The sequence below is a fragment of the Sander vitreus genome, chromosome 12, assembly GCF_031162955.1.
Source record: "Sander vitreus isolate 19-12246 chromosome 12, sanVit1, whole genome shotgun sequence".
Taxonomy (NCBI): Eukaryota; Metazoa; Chordata; class Actinopteri; order Perciformes; family Percidae; genus Sander; species Sander vitreus.
In genome coordinates, this window is record NC_135866.1 from 1,314,314 (window position 1) to 1,335,000 (window position 20,687).

General features: G+C 41.8%; 2 protein-coding genes across 3 annotated transcripts in view; both read right to left on the reverse strand.

Annotated features, from left to right (window-relative positions):
- Positions 1-7,619: 7,619 nt before the first annotated feature.
- LOC144526410 (gap junction delta-4 protein-like) lies at positions 7,620-10,439 on the reverse strand. Its single transcript, XM_078263884.1, has 2 exons — positions 9,903-10,439; positions 7,620-9,391 (listed from the first exon to the last, which is right to left on the reverse strand). Exons 1-2 carry the CDS (start codon positions 9,964-9,966, stop codon positions 8,265-8,267), a joined length of 1,191 nt encoding a protein of 396 aa, XP_078120010.1. The 5' UTR covers positions 9,967-10,439; the 3' UTR covers positions 7,620-8,264.
- Positions 10,440-13,238: 2,799 nt separating this feature from the next.
- The window catches only part of LOC144527178 (cyclin-Y-like), a 35,110-nt gene continuing 27,661 nt past the window's right edge, over positions 13,239-20,687 (reverse strand). For both annotated transcript variants that reach the window (XM_078265098.1, XM_078265097.1), the window contains 3 exons: positions 18,445-18,611; positions 16,177-16,339; positions 13,239-14,909 (listed from right to left, as the gene is read on the reverse strand). In XM_078265098.1, coding sequence (XP_078121224.1) covers positions 14,793-14,909; positions 16,177-16,339; positions 18,445-18,611 — 447 coding nt within the window. In that variant the 3' untranslated portion in view covers positions 13,239-14,792. The remainder of the gene's footprint in view (positions 14,910-16,176; positions 16,340-18,444; positions 18,612-20,687) is intronic.

A 20,687-nucleotide genomic window follows, 5' to 3' on the forward strand; every position in this document is an offset into this window, starting at 1 on the left:
GGTTTCAAAAAATGTTTTAGCTTAGAGTACCTTGAACAGCCAAAATAAAAGCCTTACTTGCTGTTTTCTGTTCATTTTTTAAAGTTATTGCATAGCTTGTACAACAGACACGATAGCGACATAACCATCTAGCTTCTATCGACAAGCGCGCTCAGGTGACATCAATGAAAAGGCACCATTGCTCATCTGTCCATCAGCAGCTAAAAGGAGCTACTCTGAAAAGTTGAAAAAACGGTTTTCAGCCAACAACTCTGCAGCACTGTGGAGAGGCCTTCAAGACATCACCAGCTATAAGAGCCCATCCCCCACTGCTGAGGATAACAATGGCCTTGCCAATGACCTGAATGCGTTCTACTGCAGGTTTGAGAGGGAAACACTCACACCCCTCCCCCACTACAGACCAACTGCAGCCCCCACCACTCACCTGGCTGCAGCTCCCCCTTCCCCCCCGATACTCAATCCACACTCATCATTTGTGAACAGGATGTCTGCAGCCTCTTTCAGAGGCAAAATGTCCGTAATGCACCAGGCCCTGATGGTGTAACACTGTCTCAGGGGCTGTGCTGTCCAGCTTGCACCAACCTTCACACAAATATTCAACAGATCAGTGGCCTTGACTTCAGTCGCCATGAAGTCCTTTAAACGCCTGATGCTGACCCACCTCAAAAACATCACAGGTCACCAGCTGAACCCACTGCAGTTTGCCTACAGGGCAAACAGGTCAGTGGATGATGCAGTGAATATTGGGGCTGCACTTCATCCTGCAAAACCTTGACCAGCCAGGGACCTACGTCAGGATCCTGTTTGTGGACTTCAGCTCAGCATTCAACACTATCATACCTGAAATTCTTACCGCCAAACTCTCTCAGCTCACTGTATCTCCTGCCATCTGTCAGTGGATTTCCAGCTTCCTGACTGACAGGAGTCAGTATGTGCAGCTGAGAGATGTCACATCTGGAACACGGACAATCAGCACTGGTGCACCACAGGGATGTGTCCTTTCCCCACTGCTCTTCTCCCTCTACACAAATGACTGTACCTCCAAGGAACCAGCTGTCAAACTCTTACAATTTGCTGATGACACCACTGTCATTGGGCTCATCCAGGATGGTGACGAGTCTGCATATCGGCAAGAGGTTGATAATTTGGTGCTCTGGTGCAGTCAACACAACCTAGAGCTAAACACTCTAAAGACTGTGGAGATGGTGGTGGACTTTAGGAAGCACCCCACAATGCTGCCCCCCCCTCACAATATCCAACAGCCCAGTGTCAAATGTGGACTCATCAAGGTTTTTCTCAAGGTTCCATCATTTCCCAGGATTTGAACTGGGAGCCCAACATCAACGCCATCCTTAAAAAGGCTCAGCAGAGGATGTACTTCCTACGGCAACTGCGGAAACATGGCCTACCACAAGAGCTGTTGGCCATCTTCTACATTGCTGCCATTGAATCCATCCTCTGCACCAGCAGAGCAGCCACAAAACAGGACAAACACAGACTACAACACACAATTCGGACAGCTGAAAAAATCATTGGTGCCCCCCTGCCCTCCCTCCAGGACTTGTACACTGGTAGGACCAGGAAGCAGGAAGAGAACATCACCAAAGACCCCACACATCCTGCACACACTCTGTTTAACCTCCTCCCCTCTGGTAGGTGCTACAGATCCTTGCGCACAAAAACAACCAGACATAAGAACAGCTTCTTTCCCACTGCCATCACTCTATTGAACTGCAGATAAGAGGGGTCATCCCCACTTTGGCCACTCACCCACTTTGCTACACATTACATACTTATCATTCCAACATGCATCTTGCACACTACTTTGCACTATTACTTCTTGCACTTTACATCCCACTCCATGTGTACTTGATATTATGTCTTATATGTATATTGTTGTCTCTATTGTACAGTATGTGTCTATATTACTATTTGTCTATGTTTACTACTAAATGTCTATTTGTTGAATGTATCTATAGAGAGTTAACACCTACCGAAGTCAAATTCCTTGTGTATGTAAGTATACTTGGCCAATAAATCTGATTCTGATTGTATAAAGCCTGCACGGACGATTTGATTGGTTTTTTAAATTAGGTTTAAAATTATCTAAGGTAGGGCTGGACTTGATATGGGAAGGGAGACTATTCCAGAGCCAGGGAGCAGCAATGGAGAAGGCCACTTTTGGTTTTAAGGCGGGTGAGGGGAACAGAATAGCCTGGTTAGCACCCAGATCTTCTCAATTGTAATTGAGAGTGGGTCCAAAAAATGTTTCATTAACTTACGACTTCCAGCAGGTAAATAGCAGTGAAATTGAACTTAAATTGGTGCATTAAACTCTTACCAAATCGTTTCAGAAGTGTAGCAATCTCATAAACGAAGGTTTTTGTAGTATATGGGAGGTGTTGTATATGTCATACTGGAGTGTGTCCTTAGGTGGCAGTAGGTGTTCATCTGGGGCATGGGGGTGGTGTGTGGTTCAAGGCTTCTTGGCAGTTGTGGTATTTTTCGAGAGACCGCCAAGCTCACGTAATGCCCAACCAAGTGTTCATTAAATCCAGATAACCTCCATCCAAACTGTCCGTCTTTCCTTTCCATGATCAAGGATATTACAGTTTTAAATGCAGTTGTTTACTCTATTCCAAAGAAATACACGTCTATGCTGGATTAACGATTGTATTTGCGTGCCCGTGTTTTAGGGAACACAAATGAAATGGTCTTTAATGGCCTTTTGGTCAGATGGACCTGCAGAGCAAATCCCAAATTTGCAAAAGGTTCGTATGGGTATTCCCAGTGTAGGAACAAAAAGGAGTTGGGAGGAAGACCTGAGTGACCTAGGGGTATAGTAAAGACTTATGAGATCACACAGATATTGTGGTGCTAAACCATTCAGAGCTTTGAAAACAAATAGTAATATTTGAAATTCTATTCTGAATTTCACAGGTAACCAGTGTAGTTGAGACAAGACCATAGTGATAAGCACAATTGTGATTTTGATTTTCACTCTTCCCATAGATGGCTACTTGTAGGAGCATGAGGCCATTGAAAGCTGGATCCACACCCAAAGGTGTCAAGTAACAAAGTACAAATACTTTGTTACCTTACTTAAGTAGAAATTTTGGGTATCTATACTTTACTGGAGTAATTATTTTACAGCAGGGGGGGATAGTACCAGCATTTTGTGAGTGAGTGAATCTCCCACAAATTGCAACAGAAAATCTGACAAACGTTATTACTCATAAAAGTCTCCTCTATAACATATAAGTTCAAGTCCAATTTGAAAAAATACTGAAACACCATTATTTATGCAAATTAGCACATATAATTAGCACATTATTATTTATACTTATACTTTATACTTGTAATACAAGAGATTATTGTCTTAATGTAAATAATCAGCTGGGGAAGTTTAAAGGACAATTCCGGCACAAAATGAACCTAGGGGTTATTAACTGATGTGTACCCACTCTGTCTCTCTGGGACATGTTTTCATGCTAATCGAATGAGTTTTTAGCTTGAAAGACGCTAGCGTGGACCACCGATTAGCTTAGAACGCTAGTATTTGGGGCGCAGGGAACGTAAAACCAAATCGCTATTTATACCACTAAAAAGGCTCAAAATATCACCAAACTTCAACGATAGCATAATGAGGGTCCCTAAATGTTAACCGAAGCATTGAGAACTTTGTAAGTGTACAGACAGTTTATTAAAAGGGCTCCGTGAAAGGGCTACGAGAGAGAGAGAGCTGCCGGTAGTCAATGCCGCAACACAGCCTTGTACTTGGGGAAACTGGTGGTGTACCTGCAGACATTGTGAAGCTATGGCCACCCAACAGGAGTGTCTGTGTTGCACGGAGTGGGACCTGTTGCGTCGCGATGCCCAAGAGACGCAGTGTTCTGTACAGTCGGAAGATTTCCCCTCTCTGATAAACAGGGCTGTACTTGGTGCGACCCAGACCGGAGAGACCAGATGGACAGTTATCCACTGAGTAAGTACACTAGACAAGTTATGCAGAGTGCGATTATTTCAGATATATTGAGCAAATTGCTTTTGATTTTAGTTTGCATCGCCAGCTGTAAGTCATGACTGGTTTCCAAGACGGCGGCGGCATGTAAACATGAACGTGAGTGTCTTTATAATCTATCTTTTCAATAAACTGTCTGTACACTTACAAAGTTCTCAATGCTTCGGTTAACATTTAGGGACCCTCATTATGCTACCGTTGAAGTGTGGTGATATTTTGAGCCTTTTTAGTGGTATAAATAGCGAGGTACTAAGAGACGGAGAGTCAGAGGGAGGCAGGGAGAGGGAAATAAATAAATGTGACATTTTGAAATAAAAATCCACCCAAGCATCAAAAGAGTAGGATTCCAAAGCATAGACTGTAAATATTAATATTAACAGTCTATGTTCCAAAGTCATTTTAGCCTGTGCTGAAAGCAACACTGGTACACTGGTGCTGTTCCATTGGAAATGACAACATCTGGTCTCTGAATATGAAAAAAAACAGGCCTTTGTTCGTTTCTATTTTCAAGTGATTTTATTTTTTGTTATATATGAAATAGCATATTTTTAAATATCTCTTTTGACCATAAAAAGGAAAAAAACGCCTTGTATTTCAAATCAAATAACCATTAGTTTTTTGTTTTTTAATACCTGTTTATGGAATGAAAATCAAATGACCAAAAGATACACTGACCTCATACCAATGCTTTTGGGATGAGATGTTTAACTGTCACATATGGCTGAATGCTCAGGTGTCAGCTTTTTCCCGAGACCTGTGAAACATGCCAATAACAATATACTGTATATATATATATATATATATATATATATATACAGTGTTTTAAAGGGTTGGTGCAAGCTAATGTTCCATATGATCCCACTATAGATCTCACAACAAAGCGGGGGCCTGGCTTAAACATGGCTGATATCATGACTACATCATGTGTTGAGATAGACACAGTGGCTGGGATTTTGCCAGGGGCACATAACTAACAATTTGTTTTGTGTGTGTCTGATCTATGAAGAAAAGCTGAAGGCAGACATTTAGCTCACTGGATGGCTGTCAAAGTTTTTTTTTCCTAACTGGATGTTAGTGTTATTTCTGGGGGATCTTCAGAACACAGAACACATATGTCTATTTCATATTTTAGACCTCTTAGCTCTTATCTAGCAGCTTAGTGTGTGTGTGTGTGTGTGTGTGTGTGTGTGTGTGTGTGTGTGTGTGTGTGTGTGTGTGTGTGTCTTTAGGGACACTTTTCTGTGTGGCATGTGACGCACCGGGTTTGCTAGTCCGACCTCTTGACCTCCCCCTAGTGACAGTAGAGTCTTTAGCTGCCCCAAATACCACAGCAGAAGAAGAATGAGAAGGGGTATGCAGCATGTGTTAGGGTCATAACTACACTGGGGGTAAAGTGTGCCAGTGGTTGTGTTGTTGCATTCAGTCAGTGCCTTTACATACACAGCAGTAACCGTTTTCTGCCAGTTCTCCCCGTATACATGAGCGGGGAGGAATGGGGAGAATGACAGGAGTAACTCTACCTCCGGTACAGTAGGTGGCGCTCTGCCAACGCACAACTGGCTTTTTCTTCCGGTTGACCTATGTCAATATTACACCGATCGGCCTTTCAATGAGTACAATTTAACAACTTAGTGTTTCATTTACACACTCTTGTCACAGCACAGTTCACACCCGACCACTGACAACTTCTTCAGCTGATTATACCGTTAACCGTAACCAGTGTCGGGTGGAATTAGCATTAGCATTAATTAACATTAACGTGCCAGCAGCTGCTGCTCGGGTTGGTGGTCCCTTCACTTTTTTGCCAAGACACCGCGTTGACAGCCCCGGAGATCAGTTTAGCCTTCTACCGGAGTTCGCTGCTACCTCGGCAGGGAGTAAAACAGACGGATCGCTGGCTCTTTCTGCTGATGGCCCGCTAATTCGGGCATCGCTGTTTTGTTGTATGGTGTCATAGCAACGACAACTACTCGCAACGCTGACTGATTATTTCCGGTTCTAAAACCACTCAAGCGGAGCGGAGAGAGGCAGATCAAGCATGCACAGACACTTACTCCGGATTTCCACTGACTGCAGAACGTCTGCGGACCGGCTCCGCTGCGGAACGGCTCCGTGCTCCGCCGTCCGTCAACACCCACCAGGTCTGGATTTGTTGCGGCACGGCTGCGGCCATGACTGACAGCTGAAGTCACGAGGACCCACGAGAGCTCACGAATTCACGTAGAATAGGACCACAAAACCACCACCAGTTAGTTTCCATCCAGAGGAGTAGAGGGGAAACAACTCTGTGCTGTGTTTTCAAGGTGTGATGCAGGGAGATATGATCCGCCGTGAGCACGGTGTGTTTTATTTTGAAAATGAACCGGATGTTTATTTTGTTTCTGTGCTCGACTTCCTGTCCCGCACTATCTTTTGCTGCGGAGCTCTCCGGCGTCCGGCAAAAATAGAAGCTCTGCGTATCTGCTCCGGAGGGCTGGGGACCACCGGAGATGGGACGCAGTCGGAAAGGCAGCCGTTCTGCTGTCAGTGGAAATACACACGTTGACTTTAATGGAAACCTAATGACTCCGCCGCCGTTCAGGGCCGTTATGCAGCCGTTCCGCATCCAGTGGAAATTGGGGGTTAAACCGATCACAGCCCGGTTAAGGTGTATACATGCAGGGATACCCCTGTTACTGAAGGCGTTCTCTACCTCTGGTAACCGGATTATGAGAACTCCGATTTGAAGGTGTTTGAGAAATCGGGGTGTGTGCATGTAAACGCGCTGACTGTCATCATTTTGACCAGACAGGAGTGGCAGTTCTGAACTTAGAAGTTAAAACGTGTATTCCAGTAATTACAACAGTTATTTCAGCTGAGTTTCTTTGGTCACAGGATGATATTCTGGACGCTTTTGAAAACCAAGTAAACACTGAAAGCACACTTAATAGCAAAGAACTCCCATCATTTATTCTGTTATGTTCTCTTGACTGAAACATCTTCTGATAATACAAATGTTAGGTTCTTTCCCTTGTATTATGGCTCCTTACCCTGTTCCTGTGTCTGTTTCCTGTTTCCTGTTATTGAAGCTTTGCACCTGAGACATGTTTTGCACGAGACTATTTCCTGAAAGCAGCATTTTATCAACTGTATAGTCAAATGTGACTATGATCATAGATCACTTTCTGTGTCATGTAGGTCTTTGCTAGCATGCTGAGCTAATGGGAAATGATGGTGGCGAGAAGGTTGAAGGTCTTATGTCATCTGAGCAGGTTTGGCTTAAGTCAGGTCAGGGCTGGGTGATGGAGCGGTCATGTGAGAGGCAGCACTCAGAGGGAGCAGTTGTGGCTGCCAGCACTCACTCATCCAGACAACAGCTGAGCGCTGGAACTGCTGCTTCGTCAAGGTTAGCCTGTGTTTTTGGGAGCTACCCTTTTTCTCATGCAGAGACAGCTCCGGGTGTTCAACAAACACGGCTTGGACTGTATAAACTGTTAACAATGTGAATCCGTTTAGGGATGTGCATCTCTCCGTTATAAGATGATTCGATACGTATCTAGATACATGGGCTATGATGCGGTTCAGGGACAATACATTTTTATTTGGAACAATTCAGTGCTATTCGATTTGATGTTGAAATGATTCAGTACGATGCGATAAGATACAATTCCATCTGATAGATGCAGTTAATATTCGTTTAATGTACACACATTCATTTCCCATTATACATTAAAATAAACATATTCTATAACAGAAGCATTGTCTACCTTCAAATAAATATATATTTTGTAAAAGGGACCAGGAAATAGTAAAGCTAGGACATGCTAATAGTATAACTTCAACTTAATAAGCTAGCCACTTATAACTAAATAACATCCACATCTATGTTAAATAAAACTCATGCTGCTGTAATCTTAGAGACAGGAACTCAAACACAGGTCCACGTTACACAGCCATTGTGAGCACTCCAATAATAATCATATACAGTATTACCGTGAATTCAAAACTAGCCAGGCCCTTTATTTTATTTTATTTTATTGGTTTACACATATTCAAATATTACAGATTAATATACACATAATCAATAAAAGATATGTTTGAGAGATGCAAAAAAAAACCTCAGAGGGGCTTAATCTGGGCACTCTCCCATACATAATCCAATTAAAACAGAAATAAACTAAAATATTGATAAGAAAAAAGGTTTCAAAGTTAGATGCACATCAGTTTCTTGTCCAACGACAGTAATAAATGGCCACCCAGCCAATTACACCCATGCCCTCTTCTCTTGAGATTCACTGCTATCAGAGTGTTGACCTGAGCTTGCCCCAACTGGAGTGTTCTGGTCCAGCTTTTTGACACCCATAGGTGTTGGCATCCTGTTGTTTGGTGGTCCTCTGTCAAGGCGAGGGGACAGGGTGGGTCTCAGGTGGCTGTGGAGGACAAAGTGAGTTGGTACTGGAGTGCTCATGGGAGTGGGTGAGCGAGACATCTCCACTTTAGCATCTTTGCTTTCTCGCCTCGTGTCATTAGTGACCTCGCCATTTTTAGTGATGTGTCCACCAATCACCTTAGCATGAAGAGGTTCACCATCTGGAACTGGAACAACAACTGGTTTTTGATCTTTGAGACCGTTCTTTGAGCTTTCACTCGGGCTGATTCTTCTGGTTAAAGGCACATCGCTGTCTTCAGTCGTTGTCGTTGTGAACATACTGCTTTGCTCTCTTTTACTCATCTCCTCCATCAACATATCCCTTTGTCTCCTCCACCTCACCATCGCCTTCATGGAACTCACCAGGTCAACCAAACTCAGCAGAACGGACAAGGAGGCGACGGCCAGCATCAAGTTGAGCATTAAGGTCTTCTCAGTCGGTCTGGAGATGTAGCACTCCACACCAGATGTGCAGGGTGCCTCGTAACACAGGAAGCTCCTAGGAATGGACAAGCCAAAGAGAAAAAACTGGCCTGCACCGAAAACCACTTCCACAAGGATCCGTAGAATTACAACCAGGAAGTAAGCGCAGTAGAAGCGCGGCGCTCCCCATTCTCGTTGCCGTTCGTGAAGTGGAGCTTTATGCAAAGACACTTCTCTTGAGGAGAAAGGTGAACCTCCTCGACTCCTGTTGCAGTAGACCCCTCCAAAATAGGGATACGACAAAACTTTATGCACAACGTAGGTTGCAAACAGCACATGGGGAAGACAGAGAAGAATGAGGTGGAAAAGCCAGAGATGGAAGACGGATACAGGAGCAAATACATCGAAACACACATTGGAGCAGCCTGGCTGGATGGTGTTGCAGATAAATCTTTCCTGCTCGTCACTGAACAGGGTGAAGCCGGCCAGCAGGAGGACGAGCAGACGGAGAACCAGCATCAACATCCCCCAGACTTTGCCTGTGATGGAAAATGAAATGATCAAGTAATTGACTGCTAGAATAAATGAAGATGAATGATCCCAGTGGGGTAATGGTTGCATCGAAGAAGTAAATAATAGGATATTTATAAAATAATCAAATGTACCAAACGTGGCATAATGATGAATGGTGATTAAACAGCAGAAAAGCAAAGAAATGCTTGAAAAGGAAATCTATTACAAATATAAAACATCAAGATCATAACTAAATTACACAGAGTAAAACCCAAAGATAGACACATTTACAATACTCAGCACTTAGTCGAAGTGCATTGTTGTTAATGCATTCCTTAATACATCAACCTTTGTCACCATTTGGATTAAGAAAGGAACAGTTCTTATTGCTTTTGTGATCTGTTGAACTTTTCAGCTTTTTACATTTACTGTTTATTTGTGTTAACAGGTGTGTAATATTCATCATATTTAAAATAAACATTGCCATAGTACAAACACGGTTTCATTTCTAATATTAACTACAAAAGAAGAACGTACCCATAAAGGAGACATTGTGGCTGATAGTGATGAAGAGTAGGTCGCTTGCTCCCATCGTCCTCATTGTTCGGCGCTAATCCTGATCCCATAAGAAAACGAGCCAAGACTCTTAAGAAAAGCCCCTTCAAATCAAATCCAAACCAGAGACAAAGTCTTAAACTGCTGTCCCCTTCAACACTGTTCCACAACTTCACTGCTGACCCTCACAGCTTGGCACTAAATACAGTCACGTCCAACGTTTTCTTAACGCTCCGCACTCTTGTCTGCGGAGGCCAGGACCTGTGGAGAGAGCTATTCTTACCAGGCTGCCATCAAAGCATTGTTGGGATATCGAGGTAATGGTCAACCTTACTGGAAGCTGACAGTCATACACAGGCCAGCTTGTAATAGACAATCATGAACCTATGTGAGACAGCTAAATGACATTGAGTCAATCTCTAAGTCACATTACACAAAAAACAAATAACTATAACTATTTACTCTAGTTTTCAACTTGTTACCATCTACAAGAAAAGAAAAAAATGCGGCAACACTGGCGTATCACACTAGTTTGACAAAAATATGCGCGACTGTACGGCTGCAGCTGGGAGCCTCCCGTCTGGTGCCGTCAGGTTTTTACTTTTCAAAATAAAAGCTTGCGTCTGGTCCGCTATGTCTTCGCACTTTGATGTTTTGGGTGTTTAAAGTAGCCTGTTTAATGTAATAATATGTTTTAAATATGCAAGCATTTCCATTCTATTCTAAGATAGTTCATTTGAAAGTTACATGATTTGCTCCTCTGTATGTATTATTTAATTATGAAAGCCTGTAAGTGCGCCTCATGCTGCTCCTCCATAATCTCACACAAGCCTGATTTTTGCAAATAACGTCCCCGTCTGAAATTGGGCCGGTAAGGGACAGAATTGCCAGGGCTGAATTTTTGACCCACTCCGCCCCTGAATGTGTGTGTTTTTATGTTTGCAAAAAAGACAATGTTGTACACATCCATGTAGTTGCTGGTTCAGGATAAAAGAGTAAATGTTCAAATAAGGTAAAGTCTGCACAACAGTTAAATGGTCATACGTTTAAACATTGTGTGGCTTATTTGCATTATTATATGTATTTTTTTCGGAGCATTTAACTGTTTTGCGGACTTTTATTTGTTTTTTTCTTTGCACCATAGAGTGCTTTTCATTTAGATGTATGTACTTACAATGACAATACAGTCAATTCTGATTCTGACTCTTCTGACATTAATGTAATCATCACATCACGAGACCATTCATGATTATTATTTTAGTAGACACTTGAAGTCAATGGCTGCTTGATTTCAATGCCAACTGTCAAAAATGTTTTTAAAAAAACACAGAAATATTAGACAAGAGCAGTTTTCTTTTATCAAAAACACAAACCAACACATCCATAAATAATTCACAATTAACCTTTCTCAGTTTTTTTTAACTCTTTATACAATATACAAAGTTAATTTGCAAAAAAAACAAAAACATTTTAGAGCTTTAGTTTTTTTTTAAACAAATGAAAAAGAAAACATGAGAACCTGATCAGTTATTTGCCAGCAGCAATTAGAAATGCAAATACAAAATCATCAATGGGTCATCAGTTTCAACACTTGGCTCAGCAGTCAGGGTTGATATGATACTATTACTGTCATATTGAAAAGTCTACAAATGATTTCTAATTTTTGATTCAACCACACCATTTGTGGCTTATTTCTATTCTTTTAGTAATCTGGGATACATATTGGCTGGTGCTTTTTCCATGGTCACTTTTTCTGAAGGACAGATCAACAGGACTCATCTGTGTCACACACTGGAGATAGAAGATCACTTTATGTGTGAGGATTATTAAAGGAATGTGTTTCTAACAATAAACCACCTGCTGGACACCAGAGGGAGGACTCTGGGAGGATTAAGGGTGTTATAAGGTATTATGGTATGATCACAACCATATTAGTGTAGTTTACTTTGGTGAAAAGTCAACTTTGTGTTCCCTTATCCTTAGCAAGGTCTCCCTTGAAAACCTGATGGCTCCAAACTGTGTACTTCTCAGGAAATAAGGAAATAGCTCTGTTCGTTGCTTTCCCCTAATGCATTTTTAGTCACTGGTTTCAAAAACTTGGGAACGTTGTCGAAATTAACCTTTATGTTGTCTTTGTATCAAATTTGACCCGTTTCCTATTTTGATAATCAAAACATTACATGGATGATTCCATGCAACGGACTCCACAAGTACAACAAAAGATCGGATCTCTACTTTCATTTAATTTTGGGTGTTTTATTCAATTTTTTAGCGTTTGAAAAAAAAATGTAAATGTTTCAAAACAGTGTGCCGACTGAACGTTGACATGTAAGTCTGTGATTATCCTTCCTTCAATATAGGTCTAAATAATTCATAATTTCTGCTTTTTTAACTCAAGAATTAGGTATAATTGCCTACAAATGAGGTTTATTGACCATGAATTCCAAAAATAAGTGTAAAACTAGTATAAGTTGGTGTTAGTGGTGTTTATACATGTTTGTGAAAAGAAGCGTTAAACGTAAAAAAAAAAGCCAAAGAGAGGACGATGCATGGTCGAATGGAAGACAACACAAGGGTTAACCCCGAGAGGACTGCATGCATGGGTATACTGCGTTCCTTCAATCAAAGTTAAATGATCAACATAAACCAAACTGATTGACTGAGACTGGAGATGTAATGTACTGTTATCCAGCTCTAGAATAATGAATAAATCAAACCAAAGCAGTGATACTGACCAGCATCCACTGCAGAGTGTCCCCTGCTGTTCACTGTGCTTATTGTTTGAGTTTTACAGTTACTGTATATTTTGGTGCAAAAGAAATGTGTAAAGTGCAAAATAACCCTGCATCTTTTTGCCACCAGTAGAAATCTCAATTCCAATACAAACCACTACAAATTTGGAATTTGGGTGAACTCATCCTTTAAATCTCCACAACCTGATCAAATGGTCAAATTGGGGTGGCAGCAGCTGAGTCTGTAGGGAGTTGCGTTGGGAACTGGAGGGTTGCTGGTTCAAGTCCCCATACGGACCAAAGTATGGTGGCTGGAGAGATGCCAGTTCACCTCCTGGGCACTGCCAAGGTGCTCCTGAGCAAGGCACCGAACCCCCAACTGCTCGGGGCGCCTGTCCATCGACAGCTGCACCCCCCTCACTCTGACATCTCTCCATTAGTGCATGTATAGGTACTGAGAATGTGTGTATTTCAGGCCTGTGTGTAATGTGTATAATAATAACAACAACATTGTAATTTCCCTTGTGGGATTAATAAAGTATTAATTATTATTATTAAATATCCACTAGATGTCAGCAGAGAGGTATTCAACGCTTCTATGGGGCTTCTAGAATTGGAATTGGCTTGTGGAGAATGTAATAGACCAGTGATTCTCTACTGGTGGGTCCTGGCTGGGTCACGGACAGCTGGTCAATACATAAATAAATAAAATTTAATACGCATCTGATTTTGGACTTGTCTTTTATTTTGAAAAATATATACATGCGTCGGAGCCGTGCAGCAGTCTAGCGCCGCTGCCATGGTAACCATCATTTGATTAAAGTTCACTTTAAGTTTGTGTTGATGTTCGAAGGCAAGATGGCGAAGGGCAAACGTGACCCCGAGTATTTCAAATGTGGATTTAAGTACATTGAGAATAAAATGAATATCTAATTTTGTGGCCTTATTTGTTTTGTGCAGTTTTGATATTTCATTTATTTTAGTCACTTTTGTCCATGCAGTTGTCATGTTCCTCCTCAGTTTCTTATTAATGTGCTCTGGAAATGCACTTTGCACATGTAAATATGTGTATTTATGCTTAAACAAAAAAAAGGACATATGTGTGTTTTCAAAGGATATTTTTGAAAAATTAATTTGCTTGGTTTGAATTCTATAAAAGTGGGTCACGACTTAATGACCTCGGGAAAATTTGGGTCACAGGGTGCTGAAACACTTTGACAAAGTCATGTTAAGATATAACCAAAGTCTGATGAACACTGATGATTCAGATTCTCTGTATATATTTTGAAACAATGTGCTAGTAGTTGTTTGATTATTCATGTTCCCAGATAAGAATGTATCTGTTGTTTGTCACTGGTCATATGTTGTGTTTCAATCCTTAGAGGAGCATCACAATAACTCAAAAGATTAAACAGACTACCTGAGTATCGAGAGGTACCCTACAAATACTGTAAACCTTGAATATACGTATTTCCGAAGGTGAAAACTTGCTAACACTTTTATTATTCTAAGAAGAAACTACACTACTGGAATTCTGCAGGTGCTATGGGTTCAGGCAGCTGCAACCGCTCACACAAGTTCACATAATCAATGTCAAATAAATAATATGCTTCATTATAAAGTTGCAAGGCCATCTCAAAGGCAGGTTATGTCAAGTGTCAGTTATGTCTTTCGAATTAGGCCAGACACGAAGAACCGAACTGCGCCGATACATGAAGACAGGTTCACTATGCCATGCCCGAGGAGGTTTCGGACGCTGTCTTGTCATGGGACAGATTGATCCCCACGGATGATATAACAGTCAGGAAGTCCCTTCTGTCTTTCATGATCCAAAGAGTGGAGGCACTGTGAAGGCATCAGGTTAAGTTAGAAACCTCTTTGGCGTTCACCTCACCTCCCAAAACTACAGATGAGGTTTCACTTTCTTAACTCCAGTTTGAAGGTGTGACGTCCAGAGGCTGTTTTTTTAGCTTTTAATCACTGTTCCACCAAGTTTCAATTCTTTGTATTATGTGGATATCCAAACTGTGTTTTTGAACTCTGCACAGAACCATGTTTGCCTGTTTCCACTAGAGTTTTCTCATCCAGCCAGTGTGTGTAGCTTGATGCCGGTGGTGAGTACATGGCAGATGAATAGTGATTAGGAGAGGATTGCAGGAACCCATCTAATTCCACATAGATTGTCCGTGCTGGCAGATCGCTTCCTCGCAGCCCTCCGTACGTCCTTGTACCTGTCATCACACAGCCTGGAAATAGCCTGAAGAGAGGACATGGAAAGAGTTTTTTATGAAGGAACCAACATTTCAACCCTCAGTATCCATAGTATTTTTCTAGTAGTGATCATTAAAGGGTAACTTCATATATTTTTTTAACCTGGACCCTATGTTCCTATGTTTTTGTGTGTAAGTGACTGATATGAACAACAGTCTTTAAAATTGGTACAGTATTCAGAGTGAACGCTGTAACTGGCAGCCACAGACCGGGCTGCAATGTAACCCTATGGGGCAAATGTGCATCTTCAATTTGGTCCACTAAAAGTGCTTGTTTTGCCACTGACAGACTCAGATTATTATTCTAAGTGTCTGACAACATTATGGAAAGGATCCCTACAGAGATAGACCTTTTTAAGACCTTTCTGTTTAACCAGAAACAGCTCTGAGGTCGCTAGCGCTAAAACCACCAGACTCCATTTAGACAAAGTCCCAAGTGTTCCTTTAAAGGAACACGCCGACTTATTGGGACTTTAGTTTATTCACCGTAACCCCCAGAGTTAGATAAGTCCATACATACCCTTCTCATCTCCGTGCGTGTTGTAACTCTGTCTGACGTCCCCAGCGCTAGCTAAGCCTAGCACAGATCCTGGGGGTAACTGGTTCCAACTAGCCTACTGCTCTCAATAAGTGACAAAATAACTCCAACATGTTCCTGTTTACATGTTGTGATTTGTATAGTCACAGGCTGTACAAATAACAAGGTCACTATGCTTTTACTATCTAGTAATTGTTGACTCTATTACTCCAACTCTGAGCAAACTCCAGGCGAACTCTCTGCTCCTCACCACGGGGCTTCTCAGGTGCTGCGAGCAAATCACTCCGCCCAAGTAGGAGAAGTAGCAGTGCTTCACCTTCTGAGAATATAGTTCTCATGTGACCTTGTTATTTGTACACCCTGTGACTATACAAATCACAACATGTAAATAGGAAAATGTTGGCATTATTTAGTCACTTATTGAGAGCAGTAGGCTAGTTGGAGCCGGTTACCTCCAGGATCTGTGCTAGGCTTAGCTAGCGCTGGGGGCGTTAGACAGAGTTACAACACACACGGAGATGAGAAGGGTATGTATGGACTTATCTAACTCTGGGGGTTACTGTGAATAAGCTAAAGTCCCACTAAGTCGGCGTGTTCCTTTAAGCTTTCTACTATAGTGTCTGTATTGATCCAACCACTCTTTCTACACGTAGCGGCTTTGAATTTTCTTTGCTGAATAAGAGGAAAAACAAGACAGCTGAATGGAAGCGCCTCACCTCTAGTTTTTGGGCCTTGTCTCTACTGAGCGGCTCCAGAGGGAAGCTGAGGTTGTTGGTCTCTGAGAGCGATCGCAGGTCAAAGTAATACTTGGCGTACACACTGGACGGCACGTTGATGTTGAACTGCAGCAGCTCCAGGAACTGGCGCTCCAACTCGTTCCTGTTAGAGAGGAAGGAGCTGGAGGTTCATTCATGGAATCAATACGTCAAATATATACAGAATATCAATACAAGTCCACACCTTTTATGCAGCACTATCTCCCCTGATTTGTGTCCATCAGGCCTGTAACAATTATTACATAATTGTCTAATCGCAATATTTTGATGTAATCGCGGTTTCTTTGTTTAACGACAATTCATTGCTTACATTAGCTAAGGTCCTTAGAGGTATGGCTGTTAATGGTAATTGTTGATTTTGTTTGGATATGCTAAATTGTAATTATATAAGTGATTATTGGTGGGACTGTTGAGCTAAAGCTATGCTTTTTGTTAGTTGTTGTCAGGGGCGATTCTAGGATCAGAGCTTTAGGGGTGCCTGGCACCCTTTAACGTCATTTATTAAAATATTATTTTACTGTGCTAATAGGAGGAGCATAATAGTGGAAACACTGAATTATATAACTAGAAAGACAACAACAATTCTGAGAAAAGGTACTTTAATGCTGAGCCACAGGGCCATTACTATAAAGGTCAGGTTGTTTTACAAATGAAATGGGATATGTATGGAAAAGCAGACATTTCCAAAATGCAGTATTATTAACTTTTGAAAGTTTTAGATTTATGCCATTTTGACTAATGGCTGACAAGCACTATTTACTGAAATTGCTTAGAATGTGTTTCTGACTGATCTAGGCGTCTAGATTCAGGGTTTAGTTTCACATTGACGTGATATTCCTAGAGCACAACTTCTTAGCTCACAATGGAATAACTTAAAATTATTTTTTAGGGGTGCTGGGATCAAGTTCAGGGGTTTAGCCCTAAAAATGGGCTAAAATCGCCCCTGGTTGGTGACACTTGTCCCTTTACACGTGACAAAGGGGGGGCTACAGTTAGAAAACATGGTAATTACAGAAGCAGTGATGACTATTTTTTGTACTCCTAATTTAATTTCATCTGTTTTTTGTCAATGATCAATGCTTTGTTTTTTTATTGTCGAGGATACATGTTCTATTGACAATTGGATGTTTATTTAAGAAACAAATAAAATGTTTCATGATAATACAGAGGCGTGGCATACTTCATATGCTGCGTACCTGTGTCACTACATTATCTGAGTCTATAGTATATATTTTTTATATATATAACCAAAAAATGTATCCTGAAAATTTAAATTAAATTAAATTTGTTTGAAAAAGTACTTAATAAAAAAATACATATTTTTAAATATGACTGAAAGAGACAATTATGTTGTTAATTGCAATCACTGTTCACATTTTAGTTTCATAAGCTAAGTGAACACATTTGTTATTTTTAGTCCACGTCCCATATAGAATCTCTTTCATGCAGCTGGGCTGAGTGATTGTCATTTCATGTATTCATTCCTTCATTCATTCATTCCAGGAATTAATACCTGTGACTTTCTGCTCAAAATCCAGTGTTTTTCAGTCTTTTGTTCCTGCGATGATGATTGTGCCTGTAAGGCCAAATGTACCAGAAAACTAATTTTGAGGGATTCATCTTCATCTTCCTTTTTGTTCCAGTTGTGAGCATACCCCAAACCCAGTCTATATCCACGAGGTTCCACTTCTGGGATTGCTCCATTGCCGCCGGAAATTCCGCCGGATGTCCGTTACCTTCCGTTTTCTTTGTGTTGGCGTTCTAACCTCTGGTGGATTTGTGAGGACTATGGTTAACTGCTCCTCAGATCTCTGCAGGGTAAATCCAGACAGCTAGCTAGACTATCTGTCCAATCGGAGTTTTCTCTCGCACGACTAAAACTACTTTTGAACGTCCACACGTTCCACCAAAACAAGTTCCTTCCTGAGACTATTTAGCTGAGGCACCGTGGCTCCGTCCGGAGCTTAGCACCACCCATGACGATTGTGATAGGTTTAAAGAAATGCCAATAAACCAGAGCACATTTTTCTCCCATCCCAGAATGCTGTGTGGACTATCCAGACCCTCCTCCCCAGCGCTGTGGAGGAAGGTCTGGCTATGCGAGACTACCCCAAACCTAATCCTAATATTAATCCTAGGATTAATTGGTTAATTCTTGAACCAAAGTCCAAAACATCAACCCAATCCCATTTCTTCAATCAAACTCACATGTCCTCCACGGTGATATCCTTGAGAATCTGGCAGTAGTCCACGTTCCAGACGGCCTGGTCGTCCCAGACCTTGGAGGCCAGCAGGATAGCACCCAGAACAATCCTCTTCCAGTTCCCTGGACAGATGTCAATCTCTGCATAGGTCAGGAGCCTCTCCAGGTAGACCTGCACAACAGCAAAGAGATAAAGGAGATATTACTGAAAAATGAGTAGGAAAGTAAGGCAGTAGGTTGTCTCCCATTGCCAGACCTTCCTCCACGCGCTGCGCAGGGTTTCTGCAGGTTTAACCAAGTCAAATTAGTGTATAAAGTGTATGACTCTGTTCAGTCAGACAACTCACGTTTGAAATGTTTATTATAACAGCAGAACATTGTGTTTGGTGGCCAGACTCCGACCTCATTACTCCCCACAGTATGGGTTAACATGAGATATTGGGGAGTGATGATAAAGTAGCTTCCCTCTGGCCGGAGCCTGCAGGTGGATGCTGGGGTGGTGGTGGGGTTAACAGCAGGCAGCGATACAGCTGCAGGGCAGCAGCAGCATCGACAAGGCAGAGATGGGGAAATTGTGCATCTTAAATAGACCGCCAAATTGAGAGGGTGTGTTTGTTAAATGATACGGAGAGTGAGGCATGTCACGTGTGTACAGCAGTGCAGCTCGAGATTGCTGCCTGTACTAGCACGCAGGCGTCACCCCATTTATTAGTCTTATTGTCACATTAAGTGTGCACAAGAGTAATAGAGCATAGTCTATTATTGATATGAATGTGCTATTCTCTGTTAGCTGCTGTATAAGCCATTTAGTGTTATTAATGGCAGCCGTATTCTATGTATAATTGTTTTCTGTGGTTTGTATGTTTACTCCCAACCAGAACTGCTAATTAAAGTGGAGAAAGGGAAGTTCTGTGTCTGATCAACACACTGTGGCGATAGCTACACCTGAACCACTTAGTCTCACCTAACCGATTATTGGTAGTTAAAGTGCTCATATAATGCTTTTTGGCTTTTTCCCTTTCCTTTATTGTGTTATATATCTTTTTTGTGCATATTATAGGTTTACAAAGTGAAAAAGCCCAAAGTCCACCCCAAAGGGACTTACCATCTCCAACAGAAAACACTGTTCACCAACTGCTCCAAACAGCTCTATTGTAGTCCAGCCTTTACTTCAGAGACAAACGTGGTCACTTTGGAACACACGTTATAATGCTCGCCTAGCTGCTAGCATGGCACGCCCTCATACTCTGCTTCTGACTGGCTAGTAGTCCTTACCTAGGTACTGTCAGGACACGCCCTCATACTCTGCTTCTGACTGGCTAGTAGTCCTTACCTAGCTACTGTCAGGGCACGCCCTCATACTCTGCTTCTGACTGGCTAGTAGTCCTTACCTAGGTACTGTCAGGGCACGCCCTCATACTCTGCTTCTGACTGGCTAGTAGTCCTTACCTAGGTACTGTCAGGGCACGCCCTCATACTCTGCTTCTGACTGGCTAGTAGTCCTTACCTAGATACTGTCAGGGCACGCCCTCATACTCTGCTTCTGACTGGCTAGTAGTCCTTACCTAGGTACTGTCAGGGCCCCTCATACTCTGCTTCTGACTGGCTAGTAGTCCTTATCTAGGTACTGAGCATGTGCGACTCCCAACAAAGATGGAACAGAAGTGAGATGTCTCACTCTGTAGCTAAAACAGAGAGCTCAACACACAGGGTGAAAAGAGGAGCTGCTGCAATGTGCAGTACAACAAAAATATGGTGTTTTCTGAAAATTAAACCATGTAAACCTATTCTGGTACAACCTCTAAATACAATTATGAACCTGAAAATGAGCATAACATGAGCACTTTAATGAAACAGATAACCTATATTTGGAACAGATATGCATTTCCAGTGAAAATGAAAATCTTTAAGTCAACATTAAGATGTTGGTATGTTACAAAATCTAACACAAAACTTTGTTTAAATGCTTTAAGCAATTACTGTTAATATTAATAATGAATTAGAAACTTTGAACATAATCCCCAGTAACAGAGAGTCAGATGTCAGTGTTGTGTGTGGGCATGAAGTCAGACTCAGTGGTGAGTGAAACTGAAGCAGAGGGACAGACACAGAGCTGTAGCAGAGCCAGAGTAGAACACTTTTTCAATTCATTAACTTTATCAGTTATCAGGTAAATAAAACGCTGATACAGATAATCAGCAAACTGCCAAAAAAAACAGCCTGATAATCAACAAGGGCCCATAATCAG

Excerpts from the sequence above, each read along its gene's own strand:
- LOC144526410 (XM_078263884.1), bottom strand. The coding sequence starts at position 9,966 with ATGAGGACGATGGGAGCAAGCGACCTACTCTTCATCACTATCAGCCAC. Across the intron at positions 9,392-9,902 it reads CCACAATGTCTCCTTTATGG|GCAAAGTCTGGGGGATGTTG; the intron begins GTACGTTCTTCT and ends TTTCCATCACAG.